This window comes from Mytilus galloprovincialis, chromosome 1 (assembly GCF_965363235.1).
Source record: "Mytilus galloprovincialis chromosome 1, xbMytGall1.hap1.1, whole genome shotgun sequence".
Taxonomy (NCBI): domain Eukaryota; kingdom Metazoa; phylum Mollusca; class Bivalvia; order Mytilida; family Mytilidae; genus Mytilus; species Mytilus galloprovincialis.
Window position 1 is genome coordinate 98,959,304 of NC_134838.1, and position 23,045 is coordinate 98,982,348.

Below are 23,045 nucleotides of genomic sequence, written 5' to 3' on the forward strand. Positions count from 1 at the left end.
GTTAGCATATAGATATAATAAATTTTCAAGGATATTTTCTTTTATTAATATTGATCAGTAACCTAATCCCTTTTTGTAGAAGGTTATAGAAACTTTGATGTAAGTGGTATTGGTCATTTAGAATATAAATTTTGTTTCTATGGTATATAAAATTTATGAACTGGTTCCATCATACCGGCAACTACAAGGTCAACTTGAAGACAAGAAAATTTCAGTATAACTAACAATCAGTTTTGAATATTAGGATTTAAAAAATATCACAGGTTTTTCAATCACGAAGCCTTAATATGACAAGAGTATTTCCTGTGATGGATGATTGGATGTGCATCACATCCATTGTTTTATTGCCTTAGAATGATTCCTTCCTCTTCACAAATATTTTTGCATGCAAATATTTTTAAACCAAAATTCACATTCATCAGCAGATTTTGATTTTAATCTATTAATAAAGTTCATAATAACGGGTATTAAACCTTTAATTTGACAAAAAGTTGAAACATATAGATTAGTTCTAATATTTTTCATTGTACAATCTTGGAACCAGTTTATTTACTTTATATGACCAAATAATTTACAAATTAACCCTGTTAATTAGACTTTTAGTTCATATTTGTTTTGTTTTCATTCGACTTTTCAAACTTTTTGAAAGTGTTATAACAGTAAGAATCAATATAAAAGATACTTGAGAAGTTAAGTTAGGAAACTATTAAACTAACAAGAGGTGAACACTTTATAAAAACAATTATTACAGGGATATGTAGACGTAATAGCTCGCCCTCTTGTGCTTTCAAATCGGCATGATACGAAATGGAATAGCGTGTACCGTGATGGACTGGTACAGATATTTTTTTTCAATAAGTAATCACATTAAGATGGTTCCATATTTATTGATTTTCATCATGGCTTTATAAATGTTTTATTCAAAAATAAGATGTGTCTTCCCTTTAGAGAATGTTGATATCCCAAGTCAATACTTTTTGCATGCAAATTGACTTTATAATGTTTTAATTTTGTAAAACATTTTTGCATACTTCAATGAAACGTTTAGAAAAACAAAGATAACTAACCTTTTGCGGTTAAAGAGTTTAAAAGTTTTTAAACTAAAATTAGTCACTCCTGTCATGCCTATGAGGAGGGAAACAATCATGGCATTATAAAGAAAATGGCAAAAGAAATATGCATTACAATGAAAATTAAGTTAAACCAGAAGTTTATGATTGAAATATAATGATTTGTGAATCATGATGGGATGACATTATATGGAATCACCTTTAGATTGCTTTAATTAATAATTCACATAATTGGTGAAGGATATACAGAGTTGTTATACATGTTACATGTAAGGCGTAGATTGACTTAGATTTTTTACAGGTTTGATGCTATATTTATTAATCTTTTTATGTCATAGCTAAGATGTTAAATAAAGTCTTTTAAAATAACTGTTTGAAAAAAATATCTAAAAGCTTCATCCTTTAAATATCAATTTCTGGTCTACTTGAGACAATTAATTTTGCATCATACGACAGGTAATATGCAGTGAGTCTTTTATATAATGCACTAAGGAACAGTTAGTTGCATGTTAAAGTAACTATAGACTTATGAGCACTTTTGTTTATGAGTTTGCAGAATGTAAAATGTTATCTAATGCTGGGATATTACTAATGAAGGGAGATAATTCATGTCTAATAGGTTTTCATGGAGTCGATCATTTGATCATCTAAGATTTTGACTAATGTGCAGTTTTTTAGAAGATTTTTTTTTATATCTTAGCAATGACATTGTAGAAAATCAGCATTTCACTAAAGCTTTATCTATTTAAAGGAAACTGAAAATTCAGTTATGCATGAAGCACGGTATAAAGTTTAAACACTTTATATTCTTGTTTTCTTGTAAATTTTTTGGGGTAGAGAAATTTATCTTGTATTCATTAATTCTTTTTTTGTAATTTTAGCTAAAATTATTGTTGGAATTATTTTGAAATATTGTTTCTTTTCAGAATTTTCCTTTTTTTTTCATTAGAAAAACACAACAAAGCAACAAAAAAAACCCAAACTTTTTAACAATGCATAGAGTTACACAATATAAAAATAAACTAAAGCACACTGTTATCCAGATAAATAATGCAGAAGTTATTTATTTCTGGTGATAGCTGATATCTTATAGATTGCTGATCCTGAAGGCTCATTTATACCTTGAAAACAGCCAATGTTTAGAAGTTGTACAAATTCTGAGGAGTAATAAAAAAAAACTACTCAGTAGGATTGAGGCAAATTTATGACTACACACATATTTACAAAAGCACAAATGTATTATAAATTTATAGTAAAAGTTATTATAAGGTAATAAATAGTTGGTGTTTTGGTTCCCAACCATGCATACAACATTCTGTATTGTTGTTTTCTTTACTTTTCATAGGAGTATACTTTTGTACTTGCCAAAACTTTTAAGCCAGATGGTCCACTCTGGTCAAGAGTATATCTAGATAAAACGGTATTACTTCATCCCATACATGGGACCTGGCATTAACCTTCAACCCCATGTACTATTGGGATTGTACAAACCAAACAGTCAATTAACATTAACACATGCTGCAATTTTATCTTTGGCATTAATCATACATATGTAGATATATATTATTATACTTAATTCATCATCTATATAAAAGAAGAGATTTCATTATTAGCATATTAAATAGCTAACAAAACAATTGACACAAACCATTTTAAAGACCACTGCAGTTTTGATTCAGACATGATAGGTCAGTTGACTGTTTGTTAATTAGGGACCCACTGTTGGGCTAACAAGAATGTTTCTTATTTCAGCTTTTCGTCTCATCTGCTTATCAATTGGCTCTGGGACCTTTATTATTCACAAGTCTATCAATTTTATTCATCATATTCACTTCATTTTGATTCACAAATAAAAAAATTGCACCAAAAATTATACATCGTTTAGATTAAAAGAAGGGGAAGGAACTTTTGACAAAAAAATTCTTGTCTATAGTATGTTTTGGTATAATGAAAGAAACATTCTTTTGCCTTGTGCATCATTTTGGTTTAGCTGTAGCCAACACAGGATTTTCCTAGAATTAATGATAATAGCTATTTATAGGACAAAATTCACAAACTGTAGAAATATTGTGTAGTTAAAAATAGATGTCAAACTAACTAATTGTTCCATGTGATATTTTTATCCTTTATGATAAATTATCAGTATTAAATGACAGAAAAAATACTAAGCAATATTGTGTTTATGTAAATAATTTGATTTTACTTTTTGTAAGTATGTACAATTGGATAGATATTTGGTTAAAATTTATGTTAGAAATACCGTCAACCTGCTTTGATTTAAAACCAGTTCAAATCACCAACCATCTGTTCAAATTGGGAAAGGCACATCTACTTCTTTAAATCTTTCAACTAACAAACTTTTTACTTCATTCTTGAAGTTGTAATTAAGTCTATTTGTATGATATAAAATACAATAAGAGGTCACATGTTTAGTATTTTTTTTTTTAATTTGATTTTCAATTTATAGCATATTGAACAAAACTTATTACTTTTCGACAGGAATATTTGCCCCTTATTATAGAAGAAAAAGCATATCATTACGTTCAAGAATTACAATGGAGTAGTAGAGTAGACCCTTTGGTAAAGAAGCATGGGAGTTTGCAAATTTTGTTTGACCCCAAAGATGAACTCCCTAAATAATCGCATGTTCTTCCATTTTTTGAAAATTTGCAAAAATTGTCTTTTATGTAAAATGTTTAATTGGCCACATTTGATAGTAAAAGATATTACATTCCAGAGATTAACAGATTGAAGGCATGCTGAAATAAATGTTTGTATAGACAGCAACCCAGTCTTTGTCACTTTTTTTTGTGTATAACAAATGACCTGAATTTATATTACTTAACCTTTGACTAACTGGTCTTGTTTGAAGGAATATGTTCCAGTCCTGAGTAGACCCTTGGCTATACAGAATATCCAGACTTTTACATGGTCCAACATCTATTCTGACTTACTGGTATATCCAGTTGAATGGAATAAGTTCTTTGTTGAGAAATTAAGTAGTTATAATTGTACCTTCTGTTGTTTACAACTGACCAGCCAAACAGAGAAGTTAAAATATAAGCCCTTAAGTTTCATGTTGGTTTCTTGTAAAGGAGAAATTATTTTAATTAATTAGATATGCATATGATGTCTTTAAGAATAAATATTTTCAAAATTTTAGAACGAAATCGGAAAACCTTTTATTTTTAATGAAATATGGTGCATATAAATGACATTTTCAAAAGTAAGTTTAAAAAATTTGAACAGAAACAACTTAAAAACAAAGGTAAGCTTTGGCAAACTCTATTAGAAAGTTTACTTAAAGCAGAATGCATTGAGTGTGTAGGTAACGGTAATATCTTTGGTTAGCTTGCTTGTTAGCTGAATCATGAAGTCATTATTAGGTTATGTATACTACCCTCCTCTCGGAGTAGTCTAGTCCTACAGACAGAAAGATTGTTATCTGTGGGAGTAGTCAATTCTTAAAGAAGGCTAGTTTACCTAACTTGATAATAACTTCACTGTTCAGCTAGCAAGCAAGCTGAAAAAAGATATTACCTTTACCTACACACTCAATGCATTCTGCTTTAATGATATTAAGAGTCAATTATTATTACATATGTAATGTTTGGTTGGTATTATGGTCGGTGTAATCTTTTCTTTTTACTTTTGTCAGTATAAAGAGATAAGTGTTGTATGTGATATTTTATAACTATATTGACACAACCTTTGTGCCTATTTTGCACCCTTTGGCATTCCACAGCCACATGTTTCTACTTACCTTATTTTATACCTTCTTTACTTATATTCTCTAATTTCATTAACCTAATATCAGAACATAACATTTAATGTTAATTTTGTTTCTTTTAATTCCTAAATTTACTTTTGCATTGAAGTTCTGCATGACAGCATTCGTGTTCAACTGACATTTGTTTTCTGTTGTGTTGTTAAAAATGTACTTATGTTAATTATATTTTTGCAGAACCGATATTGATTTATTATAAAGAAGAATATAAAGATAATAATATGACGTAATTGGAGTAATGACAACTGTACACTTGGTTTTGTAATTTTTGTTATGTACAAGTAGATAATTAAAAGCAGAAATATTATTTTGCTTAAACTTCACTTTCATTATTCTATTCAGCATACATATTTCTGTAGATAAGATGTTATCATTAATTTATCAGTATCAGAAATAATTTGATAATTCATTGAATTTTTGAAAGGATTTGATAATTATTGATACGATTAATTGCAGTTCTGTAACTTTTATAATTATGTACCTGTTGGTCGCAAATAGTAATCATATCTAATTAAATATATTTTATTGTAATTTAGATGCACTTTATTTTAAAGAAATTTGTAATATTGAAACTTTCAAATATTGAAAAGTATTTTATGTCACATTTAATTTATTGCTATAAAGTTGAATTATAGTTGTTAAAATATATAATCAAAATAAATAAAATTGTGCTATACAAAGTCATACTGACTGAAGACAAATATGACGTCCCATTCTAACGGTTTATATGTTTCAACTTTGTAGGGTTTAGGGATGATGACAACAGTAACTTTACCTGTCTACAACAAGACTGATAATGCTGATCGGCAGGTATGAATACATTTCTCACTGAAATTTTCCAAGACCAATGGTAATGTACAGACGAGCATGATATTTTATATTTAGGACAATTAAAAGCAAACAAGCACTGGTATGCTAAATGTTCTAGATAATACCAACATGTATCATCATATGCTCTCTGACATCGGAATAACAGGAAAGGTTATGATTTCTTCTGATGGCTGAGGATTTTCATTGTATAGATCTTTAGACTGCAAGATCACTGAAAAGACATAACACAACAAAATATGAAAAAAAATTTATGATGTTTACAACATTTAAAATCATAATTGATGCAGGAGCCTATAGCTATCCTAATTATATATTGTTTTGGTTTTTTATGCAGGAAAGCTTGAGAAAAAAATGTTAAGATAAAGCAATCACTTTAAAATAGTGAAATGAAATTAAATTGGCTTGCAAACTGGTGTTCTTTTAAGTTAATAAAGTATTGCTAATTACTAAACAAATTAAGGTTTAACAGTGTAATATCCAGTACATTCCAGTGTTTCAATCTGATTACTTTTTGTATTTCCAGGCCAATCAAACCATACTAGGGGTGATGGGAACTGATGTAACTACTGCTCAGATGGAGAAGTATACTCCTGTATGGAAGGTAAGAAAGTATTATACATTTACAGCCGATTTCATTGAGTGTGTAGCCAAAGATAATATCTTTGGTAAGCTTGCTTGTTAGCTGAACAGTGAAGTCGTTATTAGGTCAGGTATACTTCCCTCCTTTCAAAGAAGCCTAGTCCAACAGATAGATAGATTGGTTATCTGCTGGACTAGTCTAGTTTTAAAGAAAGGTAGTTTACCTGACCTCACAATGACTTTATGGTTCAGCTAGCAAACAAGGTAACCAAAGATATTACCTTTAGCTTCACACTCAATGAAATAGGCTGTAAACTGGTCTACGTTTATTAATTGTGACTTGAATGGAGAGTTGTCTCATTGGTACTCATACCTTATCTTCATATATCTATTGAATGGCTGCTTTTGACAATATTATATTAACAGGTATAAGTCTGGTGAGCAATTGAAGATCAGTTCAGGGTCTAGTAGGTTATCTTAAGACTTGAAAGCAGTAAAATGAAATATAATTCCATTAAAAAAAAACAATACTTGTAGGCAGGCAAGGAGATTAAGAAATGATTGTGGCAGCCTATGTCTCTTTGGAAAATCTAGTTATTGGTATGTCTTTCTTACACAAAGCTTATTGTGATTGTCAGACGGCATCATGTTTACTAGCATAATTTCCCTATGTATCTATGCTTTTGATATGATCTTGACAGTTTACTTTATTTAAATGTTTTTTTTCAGACTTTTCATTTATATTTCAGCTTGGCCCAAATGGATACAGCTTTGCTATTAATGCCAATGGTTATGTGATGTTCCATCCTAAGTTAAGAGTTCATGTAAGTATTATAGAAATTCAGCAACATCAGCATTACATTTTATAGCAAAAAGTAAAATAATAGATGTATGAATGAGAATGTCAAGCTAGTATTTTTATCAAATCAATTTAAAAATGATTTCTTCCTTATTTTGGTTAGTTGAATTATATCTATTGTATTTTTCTAGGATGATTTTAAAGACCCACCAAATATGGATTTCTTGGATATTGAAGTAGAAAATAAGGAGAAGGAAGAGGTAAACAATTTAGTACATCTTATCTTACGTTAGGATTAAAGAACTTTACATAGTCTTTACTAATAATATGTATTGACTGAAACTTTACTTATCAATTTTGACTGACACTTTACAAATCAAAATTGACTGATACTTTACTAATTGGTTATGAATGAGACTTTACCAATCAAAATTGACTGATACTTTACTAATTGGTTATGAATGAGACTTTACCAATCAAAATTGACTGATACTTTACTAATCAAAATTGACTGATACTTTACTAATTGGTGATGACTGAGACTTTACTAATTGGTGATGACTGAGACTTTACTAATTGGTGATGACTGAGACTTTACTAATTGGTGATGACTGATACTTTACTAATTGGTTATGACTGAGACTTTACTAATCAAAATTGACTGATACTTTACTAATTGGTTATGACTGATACTTTACTAATTGGTTATGACTGAGACTTTACTAATTGGTTATGACTGAGACTTTACTAATTGGTTATGACTGATACTTTACTAATTGGTTGGTTATGACTGATACTTTACTAATTGGTTATGACTGAGACTTTACTAATCAAAATTGACTGATACTTTACTAATTGGTTATGACTGAGACTTTACTAATTGGTTATGACTGAGACTTTACTAATCAAAATTGACTGATACTTTACTTATTGGTTATGACTGATACTTTACTAATTGGTTATGACTGAGACTTTGCTAATCAAAATTGACTGATACTTTACTAATCGGTAAAGACTGAGAGCATAAAATGTGGTCTGTGTGGTTATTAAGATTAATGAAACCTATTTTAATTGACGAAAAGACTTCTTTGTTTTTATTTTATCCTATCAGATGAAAATGAAACTTAGTCAATGAACAATGAAATTTTCAATACAAAAAAAAATGACTGGATCTTAACAAATATGAACATGATGAAAATCAGTTTTATATAAAAAAAGATTTTATTTCAGATGAAGGCTATAAGATGATGTCAAATGATAATTTTCTTTGACAGCTATTTGTTTGGAAAAAAAAGTTATATTAGTACCCTGTGACAAACTGTCATGTAGAAAAAATTGTGAAAATCTAATGCAGGATAAAAATATCTTTATGTGAAACCTTCATAGGTTGAGTACAAAGAAATATTTGCTATAAACTAATACATGGGTACATATTCATATGCACATGCGGTAATCAAATATTCATTTTAGAGGATAAAAAAAAATTATAGTAGAAAAAAAACTATTTTAAGGGTAAAAAAATCTACTGCAATCTTTAAAAAATTGTTCTATCTTTTTAAATGCATGTCTAATTGCAAAAAGTCAGTATTACACCTCAACAATTTTAATAATTTAATATAGAATGATTTATGAAGCTCATCTAATTGTCCAATATAGGAAAATAGGAACCGTTTAACAATGGAATGTGTGCATTTATTTAATCCTGGTCATTTTGTACTTCTAACATGTATTATTTATAAAATATGTCTTGTATTAAAGACTAAATCAGTTGGGAACCAGGTATAGTTTGCATTTTAACAATAGAACATCTTCAAAAAAGAAAATGAATGAAATCAGAGCACAAATATTCAGTAAATGTTCAGCTGAGTTTTAGAATCTATGTCTCTACAGTCACTCAAATTAGAGCTTGTGAAAAAGAAAAATAGCATAACATGTTCATAGTGGGGTTCCACATTAGCCTCAAACAATTCACAAGCCTGTTAGAATCTTTTTATCACTTAATTTAGTTATTATAAAGGCAATAAGATAAAAATCTGGCAGGGGTTGGTAGAAGGGGAAAATGCTTTAGACAGGATGAAAGACTTCAGTGTCATATTTTAATAAAATATCTAATCTACCTTTCTGTTCCTAAGAATTTAGAAGCTCTAATTTGAAGACTAACAAACACTGACTTCAAATTTTGAAATGCACATTCAAACTTCTTTCATCATCTCTTCCACATTTCACAATCTCATCTTTGTCGACTTTGCTAAATACATGTGTTTGATGAAATATTTTGTTAAAGAAAAATATGAACCAACTTTTTATTTTTATTTGTTCGTATTTAGGGAAAATTGGTCCAGAACTAAAATATCATGTTTCAAATTAATGATAGATATATTTTCTTAGTAAAGGATTTAGAGGTCTGTATAAGAACATGTCATTTAGCTTTCTCCTTGCCAAAATGTTTCAGTATGACCGACAAATAAAGTTTGATAAAAAATTGAGTTGGTTTGTATTTCCATAATTCTTTTTTTTAAACAATAAATTTTGTATTTATTATAAGATTTTCACCATCATTCAAACATATTATATCTGTGTTAGTTCTAGCAAAAGAATAGTCCTTGTGTGTCTTTATACATGTACATAACATTCAGGTAAACAACTTCATCAAACCGAGTGTTAAAACAGAACTCATGGGTGAGATTTTCATAGGCCTTAAACTTATGCACTGTTATATAGAAAAATAAGATGCAGTACTTTTTGTCGAGCCTGCAACTTTTGTTGCAGAAAGCTCGACATAGGGATAGTGATCCGGCGGCGGCGGCTACGGCGGCGGTGTTAGCTAACTTCTTAAAAGGTTTATATTTTAGAAGGTGAAAGACCTGGATGCTTCATACTTTGTATATAGATGTTACGAAGTTTCCGTCAGTCACATGTCCAATGTCCTTGACCTCATTTTCATGGTTCAGTGACCACTTGAAAAAAAAGTTCAGAATTTTTGTAATGTTGAATTCTCTCTTATTATAAGTAATAGGATAACTATATTTGGTATGTGCGTACCTTGCAAGGTCCTCATGCCCGTCAGACAGTTTTCACTTGACCTCGACCTCATTTCATGGATCAGTGAACAAGGTTAAGTTTTGGTGGTCAAGTCCATATCTCAGATACTATAAGCAATAGGGCTAGTATATTTGGTGTATGGAAGAACTGGAAGGTGTACATGTCCAACTGGCAGGTGTCATCTGACCTTGACCTCATTTTCATGGTTCAGTGGTTATAGTTAAGTTTTTGTGTTTTGGTCTGTTTTTCTCATACTTTATGCAATAGGTCTACTATATTTGTTGTATGGAATGATTGTAAGGTGTGCATGTGTAGCGGGCAGATGTCATCTGACCTTGACCTTATTTTCATGGTTCAGTGGTCAAAGTTAAGTTTTTAAGTTTTGGTCTTTTTATCTAATATTATATGCCAAAGGTGAACTATATTTGGTGTATGGAAATATATTATGATCTATATGTCAGTCCCGCAGGTTTTATTTGACCATGACCTCAATTGCACGGTTCATTGCACAGTGTTAAGTTTTTGTGTTTTGGTCTATTTTTCTTAAACTATAAGTAGTAGGTCAACTATATTTGTTGTATGGAAGCTTTGTTAGCTGTACATATCTGCCTGGCATGGTTAATCTGACCTTGACCTCATTTTTATGGTTCATTGGTCTTTGCTTAGCTATCTTGGTTAATGTTAAGTTTATGTGACAGTTGTAATAAAGCTTTATACTTAGGACTATCAACATAATATCAATGATTAGTAAAGAAGGCGAGACATTTCAGTGTGTGCACTCTTGTATATATTGGAAGGATTTCTTTAATATGATTTGTTTTCAAGAATATTGACCAGCTACCACCGTACATTTATTTTAGAACAGCATATATTGGAAGGTGAATGTTTCGGTTATTTTATATCAAATTATCCGATCGTTAATATCTTATGTTATTTTAACCTAATTATAATGTGGCTGATCATTTTTTTCTGCATGGCAATATCTGCATACATGAAGCATGTTCATTTTTATACAACAACAACAATCTGAAGTTTCTTTTAATTAAAACCCTGTGGATTTTACAAAAGTGGTTTTAATTAATGGAGAATGTATGACAAAGCCTCTTTTTGACCTCTTATATGTGAAAGTAATATCTTAAAAATGTTGATTAGTTATCAGTCTGTGAGAAATGAATAATATAATATTTGAATATTTATTTCATATTAGTTTTAAGCCATCACAATTCTTTTAACATTGTAAAAAAAGTATAGGAGGTAAATCTGTTGCTAATCTTTAATCTTTTCTTAAAACTATGTTCATTATTGGTTTAATAAAGTTAATCATAAAAATAATTGATAAAGATCGAAAAGTCTCACTAATTTTGCAATTTTAAGGACCTTATCATGCCTTTGCTTAAAAAAAATATAAGTAGAAGTGAGAGAGTAAATTTAACTTCTCTAAACAGAAAAAAGTATTCAGTATAGAACAAGATTTTTCATAGAAGCTAGTAGTTCATAGATTTTACAGACAAGATTTGTTAAAAAGGTCTGCATTGTCTGAATAACTCATGGTAAAAAAACCCAGAATGCAATGCTTTACTAAAGTTACATATTGCCATTTGTATTGCACATGTGGTCAGATGGAAAGATCAGTATATGTTTTAAAATATTGTATTCATATGTGAAAATCACTAGAGTTGAGAAGAGGACAATATTTTATGTCAGACTAGGTCAAGCTGCTTTGTTCTTAGCTATATGTTAACATCAGTAATCATTACCATTTGACCTTATCATTAAATGCCAACCCATTTCATATCTAAAAAATTACCAATTAGAAAATATTTGGAGCCAGCAGAACATGTAGAAAATTTAGATTATTAGAAGAGTAGTTTTCATGGTTGGAACCCAGAGGTGGTCTAGATTTCTAAGTAGTTAGATCCTTTGGAAAATGTTACCTACACAAATTGAAGATATCCATATTTAAGGATATATTATTGAGATTTTTGTAAGAAAAGTTGAATTGGTTTGACTTTATAAAATATGCAAGTTTGATAAAGAACTAGCAGTACATGGATTCATAAACTTGTAAATATAATTTGTTTCGGTTTAAAGAAGAAAAAATAATTGTAATTAATATATAAAATTCAAGGGTAAAATTGTGTAATCAGCAGTAAGGAAGCAAACCTGTATAAATTAAAATTGAAAACAAAATGTTGTTCATAAGGTGAAGAAAGTTATTATAATATTGATTAAACTCTTATTTTATTTACAGCTGAGAAAAAATATGACAGATGGGATAACTGGTGATGCTTCTATGGTTACCTATGTAATCTCTGCTGACAATGTAAGTTCATACAAAAGCTATATACTTTTAATCAGAACCTTTTTGCAATGTTTTTGTTATTAAGAAAATTATATGCAGATTTTTTTGGCCCCCCAAAAAAAACACATTTTAAAATTTGATGACGCTGATTATATGCAGCATGTCCTGAAAAAGACAAAATTTGTCCACTGTCCAACAAATAATTATATCTTTACTAGCACTTCATTCATGTTTGAGTTAAGGCTGAAATACTCAGTCTTATTTTTCCTTTTAAATATGTTGTCTAATTTGACATATTGATTTGATATAGAATAATATCTAATTCAACAAAATGTTTTTTTATGCCCAACCTACTATATTAGAGGGGTATTATGTTTTCTGGTCTTTGTGTCCATTCATTCTTCCTTCTGTCTTATCATCCGTTCGTTCGTCTGTCCTGCTTCAGGTTAAAGTTTTTGGTCAAGGTAGTTTTTTATGAAGTTGAAGTCCAATCAATTTGAAACTTTGTACACATGTGCTCTATGATATAATCTTTCTGATGTAAATGCCAAATTAGAGTTTTTACCCCAATTTCACGGTCCACTTAACATAGAAAATGATAGTGTGAGTGGGGTATCTTTGTACTATGGACACATTCTTGTTCTTTATCTTTTTATAGAATCATACAGATCTTTTCATAAAAAAAAAAATCTTTATTTATTTATAGAATCATACAGATCAAGAGAGAAGACATTATTTTTACAGAAACATTAAAAGCACTTCATTCAGGTAGGAATTAGTATAGGTTATGCAAACAGTTAAGCTACAGTATAAAAGTAATGAGAGGTGGTATGATTGCTAATGAGGCAGCTGTCCACCAAAATTCAAATGATGTGGATCTAAGGAATTAAAGACAATCGTATGGCCTTCATAATGAGAAAAACCCACACCTTGTGATTGGCTATAAAAAGCCCTGACAAGAAAAATATGATACAATAATATATTTCAGTGGGTTGGAAGGACATGAAATGATATATTTATTCAAAGTTCAAGTACAATATGTTATCAATGGTCATGAGATACGTCATGTTTTGCTTGTTTAAATGCATTTCAATATAGAATAGAAAACTTTGTATGTTATATAAATGACCAGCTTATCAGTATAGATTATTGAAGTTTGTGCAAAATTGAATAGAAGAAATGTCTGGCTAATATATAACTTTCTTTATCGATATTTAAAGAAGTTTTCCTTTGATCCTACTGACTGATAAATTCATTTCTCAGCACAGTAGAGTGATATGAAAAAATAATCGCTAGAAACTAACGGTGCATGTGCCAGTTGTCAATGAAATTAACAACAGCTTCATAATATAGGTAAAATAACGATAAACATATTTTCATTGGTCATCTCAACTCGATTGCTTTTCTCAATTTTGCCGTACCAGCTCAAGCGAGAAAATCATTCTCGTTGAGATGATCAACGATAATCTATAAGTATCACTGCTCTCTGGTGGACTGGGTTCATAATGATCTACATCTTTTTATAACTTTGATCTATTGATTTTAACATTAATATTTGTGTTTCCTTTCAGTCTTGGATTAAGTATACCATCTTACCAGAAATATACAATGGTTTTTACATCTACACCAAAGGATATAGGTAATAATAGTTGCCATTCAAATCAACTGATCATCCCTTAAATTTTGCAATAGCTAAAGCTGCAATAAAGGAGAATTGTTTGACTGCTTCTAATTGTTTACATTATACAAGTTTTACATCAAACAATATTTTATTGTTACTTTTCATCAATGAAAGACCAAATTCCATGCAGTATATTGCACTGGTTTTTTTTTTCGTTGTATAATCTAATTCATACTCGCTTTGAACCTGAATCATGACTGAATAATCTATGGTTAGTTTGAAGAACAGAAGACAGTTATCTGCAATAAGTAGCCATCTTCTTAGTCTCCTAATCGTGTGCTTTGAATGAGTGTGGGAGGTGGTAGATTGACTCCCTGGCCTAGTTAAACAAAATCTATGACAATAGATAGAATATTTTGTTCATTTTTCATAGAAACTACCTATAAAGCCTATCTGATATATGAAATCAACGTTTATGTGAGCATGCTATACCGTGCTATGCTTGTTACATATATCGCATAACTTTCATGTTTATAGAGTACTTAAAACAGGGGTATCATTAGAAAGCAATAGCTCACAGTTCTCCTTGTTAAATAGGTTATAGTTAACATATATTGTTGTTGTCCATCAGATTTAATAGAAATAATTCTTTCAGGTCACATACTTCATGCTCCTGTTATAATGGGTAGGCATTATATTTGTCTATGTCTTTACACAGAGTATAAGCTAGTTATGATATGAAAAAATTATTTCGAATAAGTAGGAAAATTCTAAGCTTTTGTACTTCAAAACAGACATTTCCTGTTGGAATGGTTTTACACTAGTCATTTTTTGGGGCCCTTTATAGGTTGTTGTTAGGTGTGAGCCAAGGCTCTGTGTCAAAGACCGTACCTTGACCTATAATGGTTAACTTTTATAAATTGTGACTTGGATGGAGAGTTGTCTCTTTGGCACTCATACCACATCTTCCTTTATCTATTATGTTCAAATTTGTAAAGACTTACTTTTGGAAGAATTTTATTGTATTTTCTAGCAAATAGAACATGGTATTGGTTACAAAGCAAATGAACAACATCATATTGGAATTAATTATTGTTTTTAATTTTCAGTTAAGAGTGGAACACCTTTTATAGAAGATAATAAAAGTATAGTGTTGGTAGCTCCTTGGTAAGTTTTAAGCAAGACAAATCTTACAATTGGACAAAACTTATTATATGTTGAGTCAGTACTTATTAAAATGTATCTAAATTTTTAAAGTTTTTGATCTGTTAACATTCCATGATTTTGTTCGGGGCCCTTAGAAATCAGAGCTGTGTTTTGTGTTTGTGAGGAATCAGTGATGTCAACAATATGTTTTTAAGTTTGTGACAAGTTCAGTTTAATAGAACCACTAATGGTCATTTCATGAAATGGCTTTCTTCTGCTGTTTTCAGCAATCCGGGGCAATATTGTTTTGACATAAATCGTGCAATGAATAAATACAGTTCTAACAAGAGTTTAATCAATTAACCATCCTTTAATACACAAACAAACCATATGGTGATCTTTGAGATGGCAATTTGTAATAGTTTTAAGTCCTATGAAAGATTAAACAGGGGGACCTACTATTGACCTTATTACACATTATGTTTGGAGAGAGGTTTCAGTTGATTTGGAATGTTGTATGAATTTTATGCTATTTATTTTAGCAATATTATTAGTGATATCTCCATCAGAATTACCAAGATATCCTCCAAGCTTATTTCTTAACCATCACTTGATTTGTATCTGTATTTATTTACATTGTTTTGCAGGAAGTATGTCATGAATGGGTCAGTAGCCAGCAATCTTTCTGATATTTATAGTTCTTACAAGAAATGGGAGAAGTCAGGCAAAGACGATGGTTTCTGTAAGTAGGAAGTCATTTAGTTATGGACATGTTATAATGACAAAGAATAGGTTTTACCACATTTTTAATTTCTTTCTGACTATAAAAGCGTTTGAGACAGTTATTCTTGTTTACCTTTTGTGTCCACCTTGGACTGTCCCATGATAATTTTATCACATTTTACCCATGAAATATTAATGGTAGCAAATTTTATGTGAGCATGAGATAGATGCATTCTCACATTCATTGCTCATCAACTTTCTTTACATGAGTATACTTGTATATTCAGACACATAAACATTTATATGAAACTCTTGTCACACTTTTTTCAGGATGTACAAATCAGGCTTTATGTGAGCATGTGATACTGTTTTTGTTTTCATTGCTTATCAACATTCTGTTTACTAAATACTTATAGCTGGGTTATCATTAATGAGCAATCACAGCTCAACATGTGTTTCTGATAAATTTTTTAGACATTAGACATTTCTTACAAACTTGTATTTCATACTTCACTTCACTTTTTAATAGATATTTATAACTGAAATCTTTTTTCTCCAGGGGACAATGAGAAGCTATTAACATTACACTTGGATCTAGAAAAGACTGAACATATGCATGAATTTTTCAATCAGTTTATGCTTAATAGGTAACCTACTATATATACATATTTAAGACACACTTGTTTAAATGAAATAATCTATTGTAAAACATTACTGTATTTATAGACTATATATCAACTTCCATTCATATTTTGTTGACTTAATTATAATCCAAAATATAAATTTGTTACCTAAATTATCCATCCTCATTCCTGTTGGTCAGAATCAAATGCTTTGAAGATGAAATCTTGCTGTAAAAAAACAAACAGCAGATTTATGTTAAGGGGAAAAAACTTGTTTTTGGGGTGAAAAAAAGAGTCCAATGTGTAGTTTGGTGAGCATCGGTAGGTTATGTCAACTTTCAGTTGAGAATGGAATGCATCTTTTTGCAATTTTAATGGGGTTAAAAAGTGTTGACAGAGACACATGCAATAGGCAACAGTAGGTATAACCTTTATATCAAATCTGTTGAGTTAAACAATTCCTACAGAATGATTCTAAACTTTTAAATGACAATTGCCTGACATAAGAAAAACCCATAAACCCAATATCAATTTCTGTGAACTCTTGAATTTTTTTTTTACCTTGAAAATGTCATATAGACTTGCTCCTAATTTTCACAAATTATGCTTATCTGAACTTCTGTCTTCTTTATTTTGCAGGACAGAAGCTATATTTGTGGCCACATATGGAGGTCTGACCAGAATTGTTCCAACTGGGTTAGTATGTGCAAATAAAATTTAATTATTGATGTTCTATACAGATGGTACACAGGGGTAGTGATAGAAAATTGAATATGTTCAATGCTCATGTATTTTTTTTTAAAAAGATATTTTCTGTGTCATCTTTATAAGTTGCCTTGGGAAGGACCTATGTGTGTTTTAGTTAAATAATCCCTATTTTTTTCTGTAATAATTTGAAAAGAAATGATTGTTTAAAATGGAAACATACCTTTGTTCATTCATATTGATATTTTATTCTTGGAAAACAATAAATTATTAACTGTTTATATGTATTCCATTTAATTTGAAAAATAACACTGCTGCTTTCACAATATTGTAGCTGTTAAAACAAAATAGTGATCCAAAGTAGAGAGCTGAGCATATATTTTGTTTTATATATGAAATATGAACAGGGATATTAAATTAAAATGAAATACATATGCAAAGCAATTATGTTTGATGCCTTAAATTGGTACATGAGTCATGAGTTTTATGTATTTTTGTAGATCAAAATACAAAGAAAAAATAGAAAAAGACAGAGATACATGGAAGGCATCATATTTTAAGAGAGCTCTAGATTATGATGGACTTGTATTCAGTGCTCCTTATACTCTCAGTAAGTTCGTAATAAGTTGCAGTTTTCATTGATTATAAAAAGAACCTATTTAACCATGGAAAAGTGAAAAGCATAGATAATTTTCCCTATAAAAGTCTTATTTTGTATTTATCAATTAAGTCCAACTGTACTGATCCTATGCAGAATCCTTCTTGTATTATAATGACAAGGTTGTTTTGGAGTTAATGTCGTGAAAAGGACATCACTTGTGAGTCATTGCATTTAGTTAAGGAGACTGAAATTATTTTCTATAATGGTCAATTTAATCAAGATATAAACAACTTGATTTTGAATTAACAATATTCCTGTTAACAAGAAGCTGTTCAGTAGCTATTCAAAGTAATCTTCAAAAAAAAAGTTCTTTGTAGAATGAATATTTTCATATGCCAAATTTTATTCTTAAAAATTTTTTTTGGCGCTACAACTAATATATTCTTACAGAGGAAAGAACAGAGAATGATACAGAACCTATTCCTGATATAATGATAACCAAAAGTGTGACTGTAACAGCATATAACTACAAACCTGCTGTCATTGGATCATTTGTCAAACACGAGAAGATTGTAGAGATATTAGGGACAGAGACTGATCAGAATTGTGGAGTAGATTCTAGGATTGATTGCTATTTACTTGATGATGGGGCTTTCCTGATTTCTAGTAATAGGGAAGAACACTTTGATGAGGTATTATTATTTATATTTGAAACTCCTTATAAATTTAGCAGCTTATAAATAATCTATTTTGATTTTTTGATTTTGTTTACAGTGTAAATTATAGTGAAAGCCCCGATAATAATCTTCAATAATTGAAGGATCGCTAGAAACTTAAAGAAGAAGAAGGCCCTGCAGACTTTCAGAAGTTATCTGATAGCAATTACTCTGTCAATATGTACATGTTCAGCAATTTTATTTGGTAAAGCTTGCTTATATGAATTGTTTAATTGTTTATACATTGTTGTAAGTGCAGACATAAGTTTACATTCAGTAAGAAGTTGTTTGAATGTGTTGTTCAAGAGTTAAGGAATTTGAAAAATCTTGAAATGATCTTCCATTTGTTTTTAAAGAGTTTCTGACTTTTATTTCCAGAATTTTAGGATTTTGATTTAGGCATTAGCCATCTGAGGAAAAAGTTGGAATTTGTTTTTCTGTATTTTATTTATAAATTGACTTATTTTTTGGCATTGTTACTTTATACTGACATCATAATGAAAAAATTATGTACATCTAACAATTTTTCAGGTTGGAAGATTTTTTGGGAAAGTAGATCCTCTGTTAATGCACGAGCTGTACAATATGACAGTGTACCAAAGGTTAGTTATTGTAGATTCATTATTATTCGTTGGATACCAATTTTCATGGGTTTTGTGGGTACAGACAAACCACGAATTCAAATGTTCAACAAATAACATATTTTCAATAGGCTTTGTATACACAGATTGGCAAAACCAAGAAATCAAATTTCCACAAAAATGAAAGTTTTCAGCGATTCACTAAAATTGATACCGAAGAAAATAAATGAATCCACAGTTATTGTAACATTGTTAGGAACAGTTTGATTTTCTAATCAGGCAATAAGTTCTCATGCTATTTGAAAGAAAATACTTCCCTCAGTAAATGTGAAAAATCATATGCATTCATATTCTATCAAGTCTTTATTTCATAAAGTTGTATTCTGAAATTTTATTATATAATGAGGTAGTAATCTATAGTTTAATTAAGTACATTTTTATGAGGAAAAAAGAAATAGAAAATGACAATTTCAAACGTTAATTTTTTAGTTGTAGAATTTTTATGATGATTTTATAATTATAAGTACCAAAAACATATTGTATTTTCTCTTCATATATTTTTTCACAGGTTAGAAGATTTTGATTACCAGGCCACATGCTCATTGAATGACAGCACAACAAGCAGTGCTATACGACTACGAATTGTAAGTACCTGTCTAGTTAAAATAAATTACTGTCAGATGAGAACTGTCTGTGTTAATAGAACCTATGATACCTGGTTTTAGAATACCATAACAAGAAATTTTGCCAAAATTGTTAGATTATTTATAGGAGTGATTGCCCTTAAATGATGGTTTGTTAAAACTCTTTTGTGTCTTGGGCAAAACTGAAGAAGATATAGAGAAACTCAAAACAAAACAAAAATGACCAGCAATACAAGATGAACAAAAGAGATTTTTGTCATGAATTCTATTATAGTCTACAATGTTGGAGAGAGTTTCAGTTGTTGAAGATGTAGACCTAGGTGAATGTCACAAGTGCCTAAGAGCCTAAAAAATTGAGAAATAGAAATGGGGAACATGTCAAAGAGATAAAAACCTGACCAAAGGGCAGATAACACCCAAAGGCCACCAATTGGTCTTCAACACTGTGAGAAAATTCCACACCCAGAAATGGGACTTAGCTGGTCCCTTAATTAAAATGTGTATTAGTTCAGAGAAAATGATCGTCATACTTAACTCCAAAAACATATAAATGAACTAAAATTAAAAAACATACAAGACTAACTGACTTGGGTCAGGTGCCAAAAAACAGGATTTGTGAGATCTCAATAGTTTATTATTATTTTAGTGAGATGTTTTTGATTTATTAGTGTATGACAGTAATTGTTTAACTATCTTACAGCCATCCATTAACATATTGTTTGAGTTACTGACAGTGAACTGGTGGTCATCTATTTGGACTTGGTAAATATATTCTGTAAATTATATGAATGAATTAATAATTGTACATCAAAAGTTGCAGCTGAACCACTGTAAAATCTTCTGATTTATTATTCAAGTAAAATACTCCTCTATTAGTGGAACTGGGTACCATGGCATTATACAGAAGGCAAGAAAGTAGTGTTGAACTTATTCAAATGAATAATAATTTACAAAAAAAAAACATCAATTTCTTGACAAATGTATATACTGACAATGCAAGTGGACTTTGCCACTGGCTCAGTTGCAGTATAAAATGTATTATATTTTCTTGTTGGATAACTTTATCTATATTGTACACACAATGTTACCATATTCCTTATTTACACAGTGGCAGGAACATTTTGCTCAGCATAGCAATGTTGTAACAGATTTCATCTTTCTGTTTTAGGTGGGTGTCAAACTTGAGTTTTTACAGGTATGTTTCTGTTATACAGTCTGTAATAAATTTATGTAAAATAGTTTAAATTTAATTTTTTTTGATAATTGTAGTTTTTAATGAATTTTTATACGACCGCAAAAATTTAAATTTTTCGTCGTATATTGCTATCACGTTGGCGTCGTCGTCGTTGTTGTCGTCGTCGTCCGAATACTTTTAGTTTTAGCACTCTAACTTTAGTAAAAGTGAATAGAAATCTATGAAATTTTAACACAAGGTTTATGACCACAAAAGGAAGGTTGGGATTGATTTTGGGAGTTTTGATCCCAACATTTTAGGAATTAGGGGCCAAAAAGGGCCCAAATAAGCATTTTCTTGGTTTTCGCACAATAACTTAAGTTTAAGTAAATAGAAATCTATGAAATTTTGACACAAGGTTTATGACCACAAAAGGAAGGTTGGGATTGATTTTGGGAGTTTTGGTTCTAACAGTTTAGGAATTAGGGGCCAAAAAAGGGCCCAAATAAGCATTATTCTTGGTTTTCGCACAATAACTTTAGTTTAAGTAAATAGAAATCAATGAAATTTAAGCACAAGGTTTATGACCACAAAAGGAAGGTTGGTATTGATTTTGGGAGTTGAGGTCTGAACAGTTTAGGAATTAGGGGCCAAAAAGGGGCCCAAGTAAGCATTATTCTTGGTTTTCGCACCATAACTTTAGTTTAAGTAAATAGAAATCTATGAAATTTAAACACAAGGTTTATGACCACTAAAGGAAGGTTGGGTTTGATTTTGGGAGTTTTGGTCCCAACAGTTTAGGAATAAGGGGCCCAAAGGGTCCAAAATTGAACTTAGAATGAAATTCAAAACAGTGTGGCTGTGTCCATTGATTGACACATTAAATTCATCCATTGACTGGGACAATTTACGTGAACGTTTGTCTGTAACGACCACTGTTCACGACGTACCTACGATAGACATTTAAACTGTGGGGTCGCCAAAGGTTTCTTAACGCCTTTAATTATAAAATAATTCGAAAAATTAATCAGGAATAACCTTTACGTTTTGATTTATATTATTGATATAAATCAAAACATTGTGTTATTTCTGATTAATTTTTCGAATTACTTTATTAAGGTGTTGAGAACGTTTGGTGACCCCATAGTTTAAGTGTCTTTAAAAAGTACATAGTGAGCAGTGGTCGTTACATACAAACGTTCACCTAAATTGTCCCAGTCAATGGATGAATTTAATGTGTCAATCAATGGCCACAGCCACACTGTTTTGAATTTAATTCTAGTTTGATTTCATCAAAAATTGAATAATTGGGGTTCTTTGATATGCCGAATCTAAAGCCTCGTTCACACCTTACCGGATAGCTCGAACGGACGCCTAACGGATAACTTTTTTTCAATCCGTTAATGTCCGTTAGACGTCCATCCATATCCGTTGCATGTCCGTTAAGCGTACGTTTTATCCGTCAGCGTCCGTTCTGTCCGGTGGAAAATTTTGAGCATGTTCAAAACTTTGAACGGACGTCCAACGGATAAAATGTCCGTTGAACGTCCGTTAGGCGTCCGTTTTGTACGGTACTCATCCGTTTCGTTTCCGTTTTGTATCCGTTACGTGTCCGTTATACATCCGTTGGAGGTCTGGAAGATAAATTCACCAACGGACTTCTACCGGACGTTTAACGGACAAAACTGATGTTGAACGGATGAGAAACGGACTTCTACCGGACGTATAACGGATAAAACGGATGATGAACGGATCTGAAACGGATAAATGCCAATTGAAAATTTCGCGTCAGAAATGCCAATTATTGGTATGTCAGATTTCTTAAGGTTCATGAATTCTTATTATTCATAATCGATCTTATAGTATAGGCACGCACGTCTTCACAATCAAGCAGTTCTTATTCAGGCCAGAGACTGCCCTTTGGCGGAATTTTGAAGAATAAACCAAAACCAGTTACACAGAAACATTTTGAATAAATATGCGATTTACATGTATTTTTATTGTCGCCTTTGATTTTTCCGTATATCTTGTTCATCTGTTTTATCCGTTACGCTTCCGTTAGGTGTCCGTTTTATGCGGTACTCGTTCGTTGGATGTACGT

At 30.5% G+C, this 23,045-nt stretch overlaps 1 protein-coding gene across 6 annotated transcripts in view; it reads left to right on the forward strand.

The window, feature by feature from the left end:
- Positions 1-23,045, forward strand: part of LOC143046881 (voltage-dependent calcium channel subunit alpha-2/delta-2-like) — a 56,903-nt gene that overhangs the window by 20,662 nt on the left and 13,196 nt on the right. The window contains exons 15-34 of one of the 6 annotated variants that reach the window (XM_076219941.1): positions 752-835; positions 2,416-2,490; positions 5,602-5,667; positions 6,212-6,289; positions 7,017-7,091; positions 7,258-7,326; positions 8,825-8,845; positions 12,360-12,431; positions 13,117-13,178; positions 13,982-14,049; positions 15,141-15,198; positions 15,825-15,919; positions 16,460-16,547; positions 17,163-17,219; positions 17,729-17,838; positions 18,280-18,521; positions 19,077-19,147; positions 19,695-19,770; positions 20,471-20,532; positions 20,939-20,965. In XM_076219941.1, coding sequence (XP_076076056.1) covers positions 752-835; positions 2,416-2,490; positions 5,602-5,667; positions 6,212-6,289; positions 7,017-7,091; positions 7,258-7,326; positions 8,825-8,845; positions 12,360-12,431; positions 13,117-13,178; positions 13,982-14,049; positions 15,141-15,198; positions 15,825-15,919; positions 16,460-16,547; positions 17,163-17,219; positions 17,729-17,838; positions 18,280-18,521; positions 19,077-19,147; positions 19,695-19,770; positions 20,471-20,532; positions 20,939-20,965 — 1,556 coding nt within the window. Of the gene's footprint in view, positions 1-751; positions 836-2,415; positions 2,491-3,569; positions 3,651-5,601; positions 5,668-6,211; positions 6,290-7,016; positions 7,092-7,257; positions 7,327-8,824; positions 8,846-12,359; positions 12,432-13,116; positions 13,179-13,981; positions 14,050-15,140; positions 15,199-15,824; positions 15,920-16,459; positions 16,548-17,162; positions 17,220-17,728; positions 17,839-18,279; positions 18,522-19,076; positions 19,148-19,694; positions 19,771-20,470; positions 20,533-20,938; positions 20,966-23,045 lie in introns of all 6 variants that reach the window. The other 5 variants (XM_076219947.1, XM_076219951.1, XM_076219962.1 and 2 more) reach the window with 5 other exon arrangements.